A 17121-nucleotide genomic window follows, 5' to 3' on the forward strand; every position below is an offset into this window, starting at 1 on the left:
TTAACAGAGTGAGAAGTTACATGTAAAGAAATCAATGCTGCTACAATTATTGACACTGCTAACAACTCCTATAAATTAAATGTAAAAGTAGTATTTCCACTTTACTAGTTTAAATTGATTGGAGTTGTGTACAAGTGTATTTGCCTCTTATGGATTTCTTCTGTTTTTTTTTTTTTAAGTTTTTTTTTGCCAAACATAAATGTTTACAAATATCAAATATCAAACAAAATGAAACATTGGGCTAAGTTATCCTGAGTAAAACAAACAAACAAAAAAAACTTTTTCATTGAGCACATCGAATATTGTTGCAGCCGCTGATTCAACATGGTTAAAATATTATCTAAAAGAAAAAACACAAAGGCTAATCTCACATTTCACATGATCCTTGCGACCAGAAAAATATGGTCAGCTATGTTACATCTTGCGTAAAACTAACAGCATTTTGTAAAGTGAACATCATAACAGTCAAACACGGTGGTGGTAGTGTGATGGTCTGAGGCAGCTTTGGTTCTTCGGGATCTGGATAACTCGCTTCAATTGTTGGGACAATAAATTCGTTTCTCAAGCAGAAGATTCTGAAGACTTTCAGTTTGTGGCATTAAGCCCAAGCGCACTTGGTTACACAGAAGGCCAACAATGCAAACATTAAATCCACCAAATCCGCGTCTGAATTAGTCAAACCACCCAGAGTAACTGTTTTGGAGTGGCATAGTTAAAGCCTGGACATAAATCGTCTTCAACATGATGTGCCATGCAGGCTGTCATGCTCAGAAAATGTCCAATGTGGCTAAACTGAAACAAATGGACAGAGAACGGTGGGCCAGATTCCTCCATTGAGATGTAATGGACTCCAGTTATCACGCTCAAGGACGGCACAAATAGTTATTAGGTTTAAACCAAGCTGTTTCTCACAAAGAGCTTGGTTTCAATAGCTTTTCTCACTCACAAATGAAATCATATGAAAGTTGCTTTTTACATTCTCTCAGAATATCTTTGTCTCATATGAAAAACTACATAATTATCCAAAATGTTTAAGAATGGCAGAAAAGCAGGAACAAAATATTTCTGAGGATCACAGCATCATAAAGACAAGGTGTTCCGGACTTAGAGAGCAAAATGTTCTCTAAACATTTTGCTCTCTAAAATGTTTGGAGAGCAAACATTTTAAATGAATGCTATTGCAAAATAAATTGGAAAGTAGCTAAAACAGAGAGCCTTACTGTAATCTTTTTCAGTTTCAGTTCACAATAGGTGAAAACTATGAACATAACTTCACATACACAACGAACAACATTTACATTTCAGTTTGCGACAATGGCTGCAAAGCCACTCCATGGCTGTTCTCATCACTTTCGTCATCATTTCCTGCTCCGTCTTTCAGATTTTGCGCAACACCGTCCTCTGGTGGTTCAGTGACTACACGTCTAACTTTGAAAACGTCCCATTTTTCAGGCAGCAAGCCGTGGTTGAACATGACCACGGCCAACCAAGAAAAAATCAATATGGTTACCAAGGTGCACAGCATGGACACTGTCCTAACAGGAGACTTCTGGACATAGATGCCATTTTCAAGAGTGCAACCTGGAAGGTGAAGGACAACAGGAATGCCCAAAGTGTTTTCTCCCAACAAAATCCTCACAGTCACCCCCACAATGTAACCCACGGTGGCGCCATAACCATTGGTCACTCTGAAGAAAAGGACAGAAACCAAATGGGGGAACAAGAGGGTATAGGAAACGTCTGCTCCAAGAATCCAGAGGACCAGGGTGCTGTTGGTGTAAAACGTTATCGATGTTCCAACAAGACCCACAACTACCACTGACGCCCGAATCACCCACTGCATTTCGTTGTCTGAGGCCTGGGAACAAAAAGCCATAAAAGAGAAGATGCTTGGTTATTTATAGAAACACCCACCCTGTCTGTTTGGGATTGGTTCATTTGTGTGGTTTGGTTTCAAGGCTGCCGGGGTTGAACCTTCAATCTTCTTACCTGTGTACGGAAGATGTTTTTGTAGATGTTTGCGGAGAAAACCGAAGTTGCAGATAACAGACCCGAGTCTGTGGAAGACATGACGGCGGCGGCCACGGCTCCAATTCCAATGATGGATATGTAGGAAGGAGTGAGGTACTGCAGCGTGAGAGGCAGGACGAAAGTGTGCTCCCCGCGGAGGTAAGGAGGCGGAGAGCCGTACTGAGTCAAGTTCCAGTCTGGACGAGAGAAATTCACAACATAAACGTTATGCTTTATTTTATAATGAATGCTTTTTTTTTTTTTTACATTTTGTTGTGCTTTTTTGCACAATGACAATAAAGGAATTCTGATCCTGATTTATTTTACTCATGCAGAAATGTTCCAGCCCAGGTCCAAGTTCTGAATCTTGAAGTACTCTATGGACTAAGGTTCATCGTAATGTTCTAGTAAACCCTGAAATTCCTGAATTTGATTGATATGAACAGATTCTGAGCTACAAATGTTAAAAAAAAGTCCTCTGCCTCCAGCTCTCACATTATTGTTGTGTTATTACAGCCACAAATTCATGATTTTAAGTGACAGACATAAACAAAAAGTGGTGCAAAAATTATAAAGCGGTAAAAGAAGCAACCATGGATTTTCTATTTTTGTGGATGATAAGTTGAGTCTTCCACAAATCTTCAACTTCTTTTAACGTGATCCCCAAATATGATCAACCCAGTACTTTCAGAAGCCACCAAATTTGGAAGTAAAGTAAACCTCTGAGTATTTTAACCTGAGTATCTGCAGCTGTTCTGTGGTTTGTTGGAAAATGTCAGTGAACAAACAGCGACCAAGCACAGCAGATAGGTTAGTGGTGAAGTTGTGAAAGACGTTGTTCTGATCAGATGAGATCAGACGTACCACAGAACCTTAACACCGTCCCCATGACGAAACGTGGTGGTAGTTACGTCATGCCGTGGAGATGCTTTTCATCAGAGAAGCTGGTTGGGTTTGGTTAAAAGAAAAACTGTGCAAAGGTTAATCCCAAAATTATTCAGACCCCTGGCAGATTTAGATTTAAAGTAGCTTTTCATTTGACCAACATGTTTCTTCTGACATCGAACCAGACTGATGTTCCAAAGTCCCGACTTTATTCTGATAGAGGGAGATGAAGATTAGGGTGATGACTAGGGGACCTTGCAACATCAAGAACTTAGAACTCAGCATCAAAGATAAACGATCAAAATACCATTGGAAACTTGCAAAAAAAAAAAAAGCTGATCACCAGTTTTTAGAAGCGTGTTAGTGATGCTATGGCAATAAAGCTTTTCCACTGATCTTTGAGGAGGAGGTATAAATCATTTTTAACATGCCACTTTCTGTGTTTTCTTCTTCCTACAGAAAAGTAGTGAGCTTGTTCTTGGTTATGAATGGATATGTTTTCTCTTGTCCTACTGGTTACTTGTTTTTTTGTCTTTAAAAACCTGTTTGAAATGTAATAGATTGGCCAAGTCAAAGCACAGACTTAAATCCAACTGAGAATCTGTGGCAAGATAAACTCAAATTACCTGGTTCTATAAAGCATATGAAGTATTAACTTGGAAGGACATACACCGCACTTTTCAGAATTTTGGTTGTCCAAAAAAATTAAAACCATCTAAAGTTTTCCTCCCATTTCACAATCAGGTATTACTTTGTCTTTATCTGTCACAAAATACACCTAATTAAATAATAAAATTTGAGGTTGTGACATGACAAAATGTGAAATTACCAAACTCTATCAATATTGTTTTGCAGGCAATGTGGCTAGGATGATTGACACACCAAAAGAGAAACTGACCTTTAGCAGCAGTGGAATAACACAAATGCTGCATGTCTTATCTTCCTGCTACTTATTTGAATATTACCTGCACTCTTCTCTATCTGGGGTGGCATGTGTAAAACTCATATGGAGACTATTCACAAACATTTACTTATTTTAGGTCGTGTTTGTAAAACATATTTGGGTTATTTCAAACCTGCAACATACGACGTTTACTCAGAATCGTCATAAGTTACCCTATCAGGAAGACTCTGTTACTGAGTAGCTCATGGTTGCATCTTGCCGAAGTGTGGCATTTCTACAAAGTGTGGTTTAAAAATTATGCAAATAGCTGCCAGAGAAAGGAGATACGACTCAGAGGTATCATTCGTTGTGAAAGGCTGACCAGGAGGTATGGGCAGCATTTACTAGTTAAAGCGCACTTTGCCTTTAGCGTAGTTCTTACCTGTGGAGGCAGCCACAGCCCCCACCAGAGCAGGAGGGATTCCTAGAATGGCAATCAGGAATGCTGCTGCAAAGCAGGTTAGCTGGGCTGTGCGTGATGAAGATGCCGACAGCGTTCTCTGGTGGAAGCTTTGGAATGAAAGACTACCAAGTCCCTGAAAACAAGTGGCAAAGAAAGTCAATTCTACACACAAAAAAAGCAAGGGCAGCAAAAATTGAAGAGGAGAATTCACATGCAAAAATACTGATTCAGCTCAGAACAGTGCCGTATTGTAAAGAACCCAATAAGTTGCCAAAGATTTATTTTATTTTTTTTTAAAAAGGAGTCATGCTGAAAAGCAATTGGACAATAGAGCTACAGACTAAACCCACCCCAAATTCAGCGGTTCAAAATAAACTTCAGCCCTCTATGGTTGGCAGATTATCAGTGTAACCTAAAAACTCCATCTGAGTCCAGTTCTGTCTGCCCAGATCTGCTTCTACGGCCCGATTTGTTTAAACAGGCCTCGTGTAGCAAACTACGTCTCCCAGCTCACTGAGTGAAGTCTGACTGGATCAGCACTGTTACTTCCACTGTGTGTCTTTTTATACAAATCTGATCAAAACAAACAGCATTACTGCATTATGTTACTCCTATCCTATCATTTTAATTACCTCTGGCGGCAACAACTCAGACTCTGCAGTCACGCTTATCCTTTTGATCACACAGTCAATGTATTTAACCAGGTCTTCCCATTTACAGGCGTTCTACAGTCATATTTATGATCAGCTGTCCTACAACTGTAGGACGTGTGAAGTGTGACATGCTCAAGTAACAATAAAATTAGATTCATTCAACAGATGCCGACCTGAATGGATCTGATCAATGTAGCACTTTTCTCTCTTGCTTTCGATGAAGGCGGACACTTTTTTTTCCTCTGCTCCCTCCGTGCCCTCGCCTGCCCTGCTTGCTCTGTTTTTGTCTTGACTTTTTCTATATTTTTGGAGCTTGTCTTTGCACATCATCCAGATCTACAAATTATGGATCTGGTCAACCAGTCTCTCAATGCAATTGATCAAATTTTCTCGACGAGAAGAGTGGACACAGGAGAGCCCTCTTGTCCTGCAGGGACACACCCGACGGGATTCACCCTGGATTTATTCATGATAACAGGATTTCTGCTGTTGGGAGCTTGCAGACACCTGGCTTATCGACAAATTTGTGACGGACTTGGCCAAACTAGCAAACACTCAGACTGTTGGTGTGGACAGAGACCCAAGTTGGATGCGAGTCTTGCTGAGACTCGCAGCCCAGCGGAGGACTCTAAAACTCACTGACGGGATGGAATCGATCTTGCAGAAGTTGCTAGTTTCAGTTCAGTGGAACGACCAAACTAATTTGGATAATTGGGAACTGAGACGTATCGGAGAGACTTTAGAGAAGATTGAAATTTAGAATCTACCCGACCTAAGACATTCTGTTTCTGAATTGGCTTTCCCTGTGTGGCCTTGGAAGAGCTGCATATTTCAAATCTCTTTGAAGATATGTAAACATAACGCTCCTTCTTCCCACCTCACCCCCTCCTATTATCCATGCAGCTGTGGACCTGAGCGCTCCCAAGGTCTTTCCTTGATAACATCTTTATCGGACTTCTGCCGGGAGGCTGAGCAACGTGGTTTCATGGCCCTGTGACGTCACCGCCTTCACTCATATCTTTGGTTTGCCCTTTGTTTTGTCTGAATGTTGCCATTTGCCCTAAAGTGTCCTTTCCTCTCTTTTTATTTTATTTTGTTAGAAACTGTGGAGTAGTCACGTTTAACCCAGAAAAGGACTTAGATTAGTCACTCTTTAGCTTATTTTTTCAGAAACTGTACAGTACTCACTATTTAGATGCAGAGACCAGAAGCCCAGAGGACACTTTTGGATCGAAACTACTTTTTAGACTCCTGTTTTTCTCCTGTTCTTAGACCAGAGGATACTTAGCAACCCTGAACAGGAGCACTTGGTTTACATACTTTAGATCAACATTAGATTCTTTTTCTCTTTTTTTTTTTCTGTTTCCTTTGGTTTGTTAATTTGTTTGTATTTCCTTTTAATTCCTGTGAAGCACTTTGTAATGCCTTGTTGCTGAAAATGTGCTATATAAATAAAATTACCTTTACCTTTCACTAGTTGTAAGTTTCAATCAGAAAATTAAGCTCATCCTCATTTTTGAATCAAAATACATGCTCTTTATACCTCTTTTGTTTTGACTGACCTCAACAGAGAACTGAAGAACATGGTGTTAATTGATCAGTTTAAAATCCAAAAAGCAATGCAATTAAAAAACAATTTATAATAAATAAAAAGAAAGAAACATTTGTCTGTATTTAACCCATGCAAGGCAATTTTGGTCACTCTCTGACTCACTAGTACCCTTCTGATTCAAAATAATGTCAAGTAGTGCCGAAAAGAAATGTTGGCCAGAATCCTTCTATGTTGATATGAGAGTCTGATGTGATAAAACAGAAATTCATTGTTGCAATGCTAAACAGATACAAAGTAAATTCATGTAAATGGAATTTTCTTCTAACTCAGAAAAATAGCCAAGAACAAATTGTTCTAATAGTGTTTCATAGCAGTAAATTTCCAGCGATAAATAAAGTGCTCTACGGGCAAGAGCTTACATGTCAAATGTTACAGAGGATTGCCAAAGTCTCAAAAAGTTCCATTAAAGACGGATGCTTCAAGACCAGAAAATAAGCTGAGAAGATCATCATTTTTCTACACTTAATATAGAAGATATGTGAATGTGAGATAGTTGGTTACAGTCACATACAGAAATACAGAAGAGATTTTTTCCCCCCCAAAAGATTAGCTTTCAACTAAGCTTTCTGTTAGTTAGGCTAGCAGCCGTCCTAAATGACAACAAGAACCACTGGAGGTTTAGCTGTTTTGAATAACTTACAAACTTTTAGTAGAACAAGTTAAGATCTTTTGCTACTTTAATGCTTTTCCTGTGGTTCCCAAAATAGTTTTTTATTTTTCTTACATTTTTGCTTTAAAAATTTACACTGTCATATCTGCAGAATCAACTTGTCTGACACGCGGAAAGCTTATTCAGTAAAGCAAAAATAATATGCAAAAGATCAAAAGCACTGCAGGCCTCGCTTGTCCTAGGAAAAGTAAGTGATTTTGATTTAGCGACACTTTACCAATTATCCGAAATGTTTGACAGCTGCTGGTGCTCCAAAAGGTGGATGTTAGGTTTAGGTTCATCCTTTTCACATAGGCTCTGGTTGTTTTATCAGAGTTTCTTTATGTTAATAAATTAATTTACCATTTTAAAACTATTTTTGTGTTCACTCAAGTTATCTTTGTCTGGTACTAAAATTACTTTAATGCTGTTAAACATTTAGGTGTTACAAAAAAGCTAAATCAAGAAATATGTAAGATGAACAAATTTATTTTCCCAGCACATAAATTGCACAGGATTAAGATAACCTAATATATCAATATCTTTATTTTTCCAGTCCTACATCTTTGGAGATGTTTCATCTTAAAACAGCACATGAGTTATAATCTGTATGGCTTTAAATCAAGATGACGTTATTGTGCATATTTAAGAGTAAAACTTCTCTAATGTAGATTCAGTTTGGTGTAAGAGCTGTTGTAAACTAGATGCTAAGATTTCTCTTCAAAAGTATTTCAGTGTAAATGACGTCGATACAACTATCTCAAGAAATGAAAGGGGGAAAGGTGGAGTTCAGTGTCTCACTGCAACACCAAATTCAACTGCATGTTGATTGTTTTACTCAGGCTATAAAGAGCAGTCACCCCGCCTCATTGTTTCGTTTGGCACACTTTTCGACAGGCATATACGCGTTTTATTAGGCCTAGTGTTAAAGAGGTAAAACATACTGACCAGCATTAACCAGTCATCGATCCACTTCCAGACTGTATCTTTACCCAGACTTCCAAGCCATGGCTCTTGAAATGTGTGGTTGAAAGCCGTCTCAGCAATGTTAACAGAAGTCTTGTTCAGCAGAAGAAAGGGTACGCACAGCCACTGTACACAGACCAACACACACAATGAGCGCCAGGCATCAGATGAGAGCAGCAGGAAAAAACATGAGCCGTACAGACGACACAAGATTTCATAACCTGGACATGTTTGTGAAATTCTCCAAACTTTCAGCACTCAGACATCTGTGAGCACCGACCTTTACAATGGAGAACAAGAAAGGAGTTGTTGCTAGTACTAAAGCAGCGTTAGATGACTAATTGGGATCAAAATAGCTTTGAAATGATTTAAAACTCATTAAATGTGAAAGCAGAAGTACGTGGTCAGATACTGCACAGTGAGTTTTGGTGTTTGTAGCAAATGACCTTCCTACTTACTAGACTGAGGAATGTGAGGGCGAGCTGGATGATGTCAGTGTAGGCTACTGAATAAAGACCTCCCAACAGAGTGTAGACGATAGCCACCGCCGCTGAGATACACACAGAGTAGGCAAAGCGTAAGTCCAGTATGACGCTCATAGTCGCTCCTGTTACAGAAACACACAAGTTAGAGAAACAAATCCCTCGACTTGCGTCCAGTCAAAAAAGTTTTCTTGTTTTTTGTTTTCCTTTGCAACCCGGTAGAGAAGTATTCATACCATTTGGAGTTTCAAGATTTAAAAACTTGCTTTCATTAATGAATGTTTCAGTCTCTAGTAGGTGTACACCACTATAAAAATGTGTTTCGATATCACTGTCCAGTATATTCAGTTTAATAACCAATATTTATATTATATTACATAAAAAAGTCTGTACCCTTTCAACACATTGAAAAAATGACCACTAGCATTGAGTCACCTTCCTAAAACAATAGCCTGTAATTTTTTTGCCAAAAGATGGCCAAAAAAAAGTGGTGACTTTTTTCAGAAGTCATCACCTCTGACTTCTGAAAAAAAGTCAGAGGTGATGCCTTTTATTTCCAAAACTATGACGTTTTTTTTTTTTGTTTGTTTTTGTTTTACTATTTTAGGAAGGTGATGAATGTTTCCATAACATTCCTTATTCCTGTGCTGCAACACTAATGCATGACCAAACAAAACAGAAAAAGCCAATTCTCTCTCCTGCCAAAACACATACACAAACCCAAACAGGACGGAAATAAGCATTATGCGTTACAAGACCGATATCGATATTCTTAAAAATGCTTGATGTGTACACTTGTACATTTTCAGCTTCAGTTTCAACATGGGGAAGTGAGAAAATAGTTCTCAATACTTTTTACGGAGATGTTTACTCACCCAGTCCCAACAGAGTGCAGGATACCCAGAGCACATCCACCAACAAACATGGCAGCACGAGAGCCCCGCTCAGCACTTTGCCGTACTTTTCCTGGAAAGGGTCCATCATGGTGACATATTTCTTTTCCCTCATTGGCTTGGCAAAGAAAAGACCACCTAATCCAGGGGTTGAAATATCATCCATTGTTCATTGTATTCATTCAGTAATGGCTAAATAAAATGTTTAATAGAAAAGTTTGGATTGGCCCAAACTGCGTAGACACATGTGTTTAACATTAAGATCTCCGTCTGCTCTTGCCTCTGCGGTCTTACCTATAATGAAGGAAACTGAGTATTGTATCGGCATCAGGGCCCACATCAAGCCCATTTTGGGAGTGTACACAGCTTCAGCAACACCCAGGATAAAACCTCCTCCAACCCACGTGGCTGCACAAGCACAACAAGCACAAGTTAAGCAGAGGAGTCTGTGCAAAAGTAAAAAAAACAAAAAAAACAAACATGGATGTTTCTGCGACAAGATAATCATTTGAAGGCTAGTTTACACATTGTGGGTGCATGCACTGGAGTTACATTCTGTAGACAAATCCATGAATCTGCAAATATTGAACCACTAATATGATGGGATCCACTGTGTGAATTTTTAAATTTTGCTTTATTAATTTTTTTCTGAGTGATGGAGAAATACTAAAACAGTTAGAGCCAGGGGTAAATCAGGACTTGGTTACAGGTTCAATCTGCCCACTCCGAGATTCACCTGCATCTCTGAGAGTTGTGTAACTTTCTCAGTTAAAAATGACTGAGAATGTTGGCAATGTTTATGTTTTTAAATTTTATAAACAGAACATCTGTGCACTAAACACTCACACCGATTCAAATAAAGTGTTTGTGTAGCGAAATGAAGCATTGTATAAAGTAAAACAGTCCGGATATGTTCAGGTCTTTAACTGATGTTTCAGTTTCAGTTTTAACTTGATTCTTTCTTTGGTTTGATTCTGTCCTAGTATGTTCTGTTTTGTCTTTCCAGCTGCTGTTCATTTACATCTCTCTTTCTGTACCTTACCATATTTACAATATGTGTTTCACAGAATCCCCCACCTGTCATGGTGAATATTCCAACCACCAGGCTGATATTCCTGTCTCCAAGCAGCACCACCTCAGTCCTGTCTCCACTGCTCTTCCTCTCGATTCTTCTGGACTTCCGGGCCGCCCAAACTCCCGTGCCCAGGATCAGGATGTAGAACAGCACCACCGCAACCACACCGGGGATGTTAAGAGCCATGGTGGTCTGCTGTCACGGATCACACTGACAGGTGGATGGGATGGCTGGGCAACAAAATACAAAGAATATACACAGTGCAAAAGTGTGCAAGAACAAAGGTCAAAAACACAGATAGGAAGTTAAAATCTGCGTGTTGGAATGACATGTGCTGGCACGCTTTGAACTTGAAAAGTGAAAGGCAAAGTTCATCAGTGTAATTCCAGAAAGAACTTTTCAGAGAATTTCAGAAAATCACACACAATTGATTGTTTTTGGTTAGTAAATATTAAGAAAAAAAAAAAAAGAGAAAGTTTCAGCATTTCTCACAGCAAGTTAGAAACTGTTGTTGGTTTGTATTTATTTTTATGAATTGATGTTAACTATTAACAAATGATTCCATTACAACAGTCAAGTCAAAAAGACAATCAAGTCTGGATAGTCTGGATACATGAGGGGCTACAAAGTCTGTCAAGTCTTTTTGACTTGATAGTTTTTAAACACTATCAAGTTAAGAAAATGCAAAAATGTAAAAACGGTCAATTACTGCTGATTTTAGAATGGCTTTCATACCAATAAAACAGTGGAAGTAAAAAGGGAACCTGAACATTGTACTTTACATCAATGCCAACAGGGAGGCGATAATGAAGAAGGAAGGATTTCTATCCAAGTGAAAAAACACACAAAGTAAAAAACAATGTTAAAGTCTTAACTCACTTCTACTAACCTCTTTCAAAGAAAGAATAACATTTTACTCTTGTTACTCTTTCAAAGAAAGAATAACATTTTACTCTTGTTACTCTGAAAAACAAAACAAAAAAAAAACATTTTAATCAAAGAGTAACATTTTGCTGCACCGGTTTTACGAGAGTATCAACAAATCTCTGACAGGGTAACAGATGTACATATAGCTAAAATTCCACATACACAACCATGATTGACAGTGGTAAGACACTCCTCTTGGCTCTGATTGGTCGTTTCTGATCAATCGAGTATGGCATCCGGGCCAACACGGAGGAGGCAAAGGAGCACAGTTTTTCACAGATTTTCTCTCTCACGCTATACTGTCAGGACATTGTGAGAGATACAAACTGCAGCTGTAAGACATTGTGAATGTTGTCTGGATAAATGAGGGGCCACATGAGCGACATAAACAACAGAATTAAACTGACTAAGAAGCTTTTATTTGTAGAAATGTACCCTATTATTTGTTATGAGTTGAGTATTTTTGGCATTTTCCATTTAGAGATTTTCTTATTTTTAACTAATCCTTTAACTTGCTAATGTAATGAATATAAATCTAATAGGAATAGACTGACTGTGGTCATTGTCTTTTGATGTTTTTCATAAAAGGACTGAATGAAGAGATTGTCAACAACGTGACTTGACAACACAGCTGCTAGCCAGCCAGTTATGAGCACAGCAAATGTTCTGAAATGTGTCTTTGTGTTCTTGCTTATTGTTGCCCCAAACCTGAGAACCACAATGTTTGACATATTCACTGCAAACGGAGACAGCAAGTAAAACAAAAATGTCTGGTCACAAAAAAAGTTACAACCTCTCCATAAAACTGACTGTGCTAGCAGGACAGGTTTTGTTGTTTTGTTAGTGTTTTCTGTATAGACGATAGGAAGCGTTTTCTCTATCCAACTACAAGAGGGGCTCAAAATGCTATGAAAATGTGTTTTTGATGTACTTATTTTCCAAACATATTCAGATTTTATTTGTTTTCCTTTTAGTGGTGCACCGATCGCAGCTTTCTGGCTGATCATCGAACCTTAAAAAGCCTGACCAGCCAAATCTGATTTTTTTTTTCTTTTTCTTTGTAGCAACTTTATCTAAAACAGACTAAAATTGAAAATCTGACTTTATTTTTGTGAATTCATCAGGCTCACTCAGATGCAAAATGATGTAAGCTCAGTGGTCCAAGAGAAGGTTCACAGGAACAGCTAGCTGGCTCTGTGGAAAGAACTAGGAGTCGACTTCGATCTCCCCAGGTCTAAGCCCCACCCAATGGAAGAACATTAAAGACAAGCTGGAGGCACATACAGCTTTCCTTAAAAGTTCTTCAGGTTTCACTTCAAAGATTTTAAATGTCCTTCCTCCATCCACTGGGATAGGAGAAGAACAGTTCACGAGTATGTGTCTCTTGCAGATTGGCTCCAAAAACAAGGCTTTGGGATTCAGGTCCTGGGGTCAGGTAGTGGGGTCAGGTTCTAGAGTGAGGTAGTGGGGTCAGTGCTTATCTGATCAGCTCTGAGTTTTATTTCAGGTGAGGGTGTTCTGATATTGACATCTCCAGGAAAAAGAGTGCTTAGGAATGCAATCTGATCAGTTTGTCAGCTTGCCAAAGCACTCCTTTGAGAATAAAATAAGTTGCTTGAGACCAAGCTTGAAGTTTCAACCATCAATTTTTAAAATGCCCACCCCATTGATTAAATGGGGGAACCATGTGATCTCCTGGTGTTTAATCCTCATGTGACATTAAGACCAGAGTCAACTGTGAACCAGGACATTTCAGAGTAGGCTACTTCATTTCTCCATCTGCTGACAAGGTTTACAGAGATGCTGATTTAATTTTCTAGCAGGACTTCTCACACTGCTCACACTGTTAAAAGTACCAGTACCAGCCTTACTGATCATGATATTACAGCGCTTGATTGCACAACAAACCCTATTAAGATTCATACAACCTATTGTTAAGAAGATTAGATGAGTCACCACAACAATTATGCAGATCAACTGAATGTGGCTTTCTTAACATCTCAGCATTGATGCAGTTATTCATGCAGAAGGCGTGCACACCCAAAAATTTAGTGCATACTGTATGGTACATTAACATATTTTTCAGTATACTGACATTTCTGTACTTAAAATGCTTTATAATTGATATTAAATACTATTGCACTTTTCTTGAAAACTGTTTATTGGAGGTTATCAATATAGCGTCACGTGTCACGCTGTATGCAATAAATTAATGAGTGTCACTCTTTTAATTTAATTTCTGAAACAAATGGCGTTTCTTAGGACATTCCACTTCACTAACATCCACCTGTGCGTTCGTGTGTTCTGTAAATGTACTCTTCATTCTGCTGTGTTTTCTGTGAATTCACACACTTGACAATGATGGACAGTCTGAGTCTGGTAAGATTCCATCATATTTCTCTAGGGGGGAAAGCTTTTACAGAAACTTGTAAAAGTTCAAAGACTTAGATGCGCAGTAGCGTATCTGCGCAGGTGCTGCTCTAGTGGAAAATTCCATATCAGCTGCTAAGCTAACGGACAACTGAACGTTACTGCTGCTGTCCGTTGACTCCTTCCTCCACTTTGCTGTTCAACGCTGCTTGCTGCTGCTTGTTGGTGGTGACACATGAAGCGTCCCTGTGAAACCCACCACTTTCTGTTGACATTACTTTTTAAGCCGCTGTACGTATACTAACTAATTCAAGTTAAAGCAAATGAAAAGTCTCTCTGTAGAGTCGGTTTTTAAACCCTTATCAGAGTCGGACTTTCAGGAGCGCGAAAAAGCGGGTATACTCCGGGTGCGCGCCTGCTTCTGATGTCGATGTTATGTCAAGAAGTGTTAGTAGGTAGTTTAGAGACGGAGACGTCGGGAGCGCGCGCTGACAGTGAACGTGCTGCTTCGGTTGTTTAGTAGTAAGTACTCTAGGTGGATGGTGCGTTTAAAATAACGTCCGTACATCGATGTTTGCAGCTTTGTTAGCTGTTTAGAGATGACAAATAAAACTCGTCGTAGGCTGAAACGCGTAGAAGTGGTGTAAGAAGAAGAGGGGGAAAAAAATGAGGAAAATTGCAAACTTACTTTAAACTGCCATGAGACAGGAGATAAAATTCTGCACAAGTCCCCCGTGTTGCCGAATGCCCATTGCTAAATGCATTTTTAATTCAGCTTATAACATCTGGTCCGTATTCAGAAAACACGCCCATTGCTTGCGATATTTTACAGACGCATTGAGGAACTGCATTTACGTTACTGTGGAAAATTTTTGTCTCTCATCAGTTCTCATAAATGAAGGGTTCAGTTGAAACATGACTGAAAGATATTGTTGAACCAAACGAAAAAGCAACAATACAAACCACAAATCAAGAAAATAGGGGCAACATTTCTGTGGATTATCATTGTTGCAGTGAAGACAGTTAATTGTGTTCTTTAGGCGTTTACCCAAGCAGTTAGTTCAAATTGTTCATCACGCCATAACGTTGAGGATACAAAATATATGGAAAAACAAGTCAGTTTGTTAGAATTAAAGACAGTGGAAAACTTTGTACTCTCATGCCCACTGTTATGGTCAACAATAATGTTTTTTATTTAACGTCCCAAGAGTCTGACTTCCATGTGAATTGTTCTTGATCTATTGTTCTAGATACCTACAGGTCTTATAAAAATTTGAAAGCTATTTTTTGCGCAATTATGGTTGCTTTTACTGCCTCTTAAGAAATATCCCATTGTTTGTTAAGCTATATAACATTTATTTATCATTCATTCAGCTCTAAAGAGGTTAATCAGATGTGTAGCTCTTAATAGTAAATTAGCAGATAACTAACTTTTAGCCTATTGTGATACAAGCAGGTAAAAAAAAAGATTTGTTTCCTCCAATTTCTGTAGTTAAACAGCTAGAGCTCTTGACGACACATTACACTTGAATAAAAGAGAATGTGAACAGCAATTGTCAACACTTGCCTGTCTGGACTGTGACAAATGTTAGCTGATAAGAACCATGGATAATGTTTTAGTTTAAAAGGCAGCATTAAAAAAAAAAAAAGATCAAATGGATGACCGCTGAGTTAATTGGTCACTTTAAATTTATTGCATATTTTTCTTTGGATTTCTCTTAGAATATTCTTATGATCTAAATCACTTTTCTCACTAACTTCTGAGATCATCAAAGAACACCCACCTGGATTTATACTGAGATTAAATTACACAAGTTGATAATATTTACAGACAGAGTGACTCTCAAGGCAGTGGATTTTTTTTTGTTTTTTTTTTTGGTTCAGTGAAAGGGCCTAAAAACAAATGCATGCCATGCTTCCCAGATTTGCCATGCATCCTTGTTGGTTTAAATCACAAAAATAGATAACTACTTTCCCATTTTGATTAAGTAGGCAACGTGCAGAAGTGCATCTTTTTTTCTTAGTGGGATGATGTCTTAACATGTGAAAGTTGAATAAATTTGACAATGACCAAGTTACAGCAGCTTCTGAAGCTTCTTAGGGAGAAGATATCCATTTGCAAAGCCACAGTGCTCTCTACTGGACAGAAAGTGCTACAGCATGTAAGGCCTTTGCACTTCAAATTTTAGTTGAACAGAACTTGGTCTGATTTTGTTTGGACTTTCCTCAACAGCTGTTACAACCAGGTTTGGTTTATGGTTACTTTAGGGAAACCTTTGGCAAATACCCAACTACATAGAGCAATATTACGAACAATAACAAACGAACAATACAAACCACAAATCAATACTTTTCCTTTCAGAACATTGTCAGCAGCAGGTTCAAAATGTGATGACTATGACAACAATAAAACATATAAGTACATATAGAATGGTATTCAAACTGTTTTATGAGTCAAAAGGAAATGTGTGGGGTTTTTTTTAAATCACAAATTGTAAGTTAAAGTAATTACAGTAAAAATTTAAGCATCAGATATTTTTTTCTGATTTTTCTGACAAAATCAGAAAAAAAATATCTAGAACTAAAAAAAAAAGGTGAAAATTCTGGAGTGAAGCAGAGGACTGTAGAAATAAGTAAAAACACTGAAGTGGTGTAAAGAAGCCTTTCAAATGAAAATATAATCTATTGCTGTCAGCGGTTCCAAAGATAAAGACGAGGCTATCAAGTTCGTGCCTTCTCACACTTTAACTGTGAGAATCACTGAAAAATTCAAACTTCAGAAACTCTGACAGGAATCATCTAAAGAAGAAGATAACGATAAAGATGACCAGAAGCTGGAATGGTAGATGTGGTTGAGCAGCTGCCTTATTAAGGCAAAAATGAAAAATATCCCTGTTATATTGTCCCAGGTTGAAAAATGTGGACTTTCACCTTATCCTGGATATATGATCCATGATAAGCTTCTAGAAAATCTGATCTGACTTTAACAACAGCATCAGTGGAGAACAGGATTCTTTTACTGCATGTGGAGACATTTCTCTATGATTTGTCTGTGTTTTTCAAGGTGTGACCATTGCAAGAATTAGTTTGTAGGAAAAAAGGTCAAATGTAGGATCTTAGTAGAAAATGTGCTTTCCTCTGCTTTAGGCCAGACAAACTTAACTGTAGTGAAAGATCTTTATAAAAATGGTTACAGTATTAAGCTCTTAATATGGGCATATAATCACTAACACCATTTACTTGATGTAAAAAA

At 38.3% G+C, this 17121-nt stretch overlaps 1 protein-coding gene across 2 annotated transcripts; it reads right to left on the reverse strand.

Annotated features, from left to right (window-relative positions):
• Window positions 1–256: 256 nt before the first annotated feature.
• Window positions 257–14682, reverse strand: LOC103132921 (high-affinity choline transporter 1-like). 2 transcript variants are annotated; one of them, XM_016667166.1, is made up of 9 exons: window positions 14557–14682; window positions 10574–10781; window positions 9791–9904; window positions 9479–9634; window positions 8580–8728; window positions 8104–8247; window positions 4221–4374; window positions 1990–2207; window positions 257–1858 (listed from the first exon to the last, which is right to left on the reverse strand). In XM_016667166.1, exons 2-9 carry the CDS (start codon window positions 10755–10757, stop codon window positions 1295–1297), a joined length of 1683 nt encoding a protein of 560 aa, XP_016522652.1. In that variant the 5' UTR covers window positions 10758–10781; window positions 14557–14682; the 3' UTR covers window positions 257–1294. The 2 variants fall into 2 exon arrangements, with proteins under 2 accessions (XP_016522652.1, XP_007544751.1); XM_007544689.2 differs by having other exon boundaries at window positions 10574–10801.
• Window positions 14683–17121: the final 2439 nt, after the last annotated feature.

This window comes from Poecilia formosa, unplaced genomic scaffold, assembly GCF_000485575.1.
Source record: "Poecilia formosa unplaced genomic scaffold, Poecilia_formosa-5.1.2 Scaffold11, whole genome shotgun sequence".
Classification (NCBI taxonomy): domain Eukaryota; kingdom Metazoa; phylum Chordata; class Actinopteri; order Cyprinodontiformes; family Poeciliidae; genus Poecilia; species Poecilia formosa.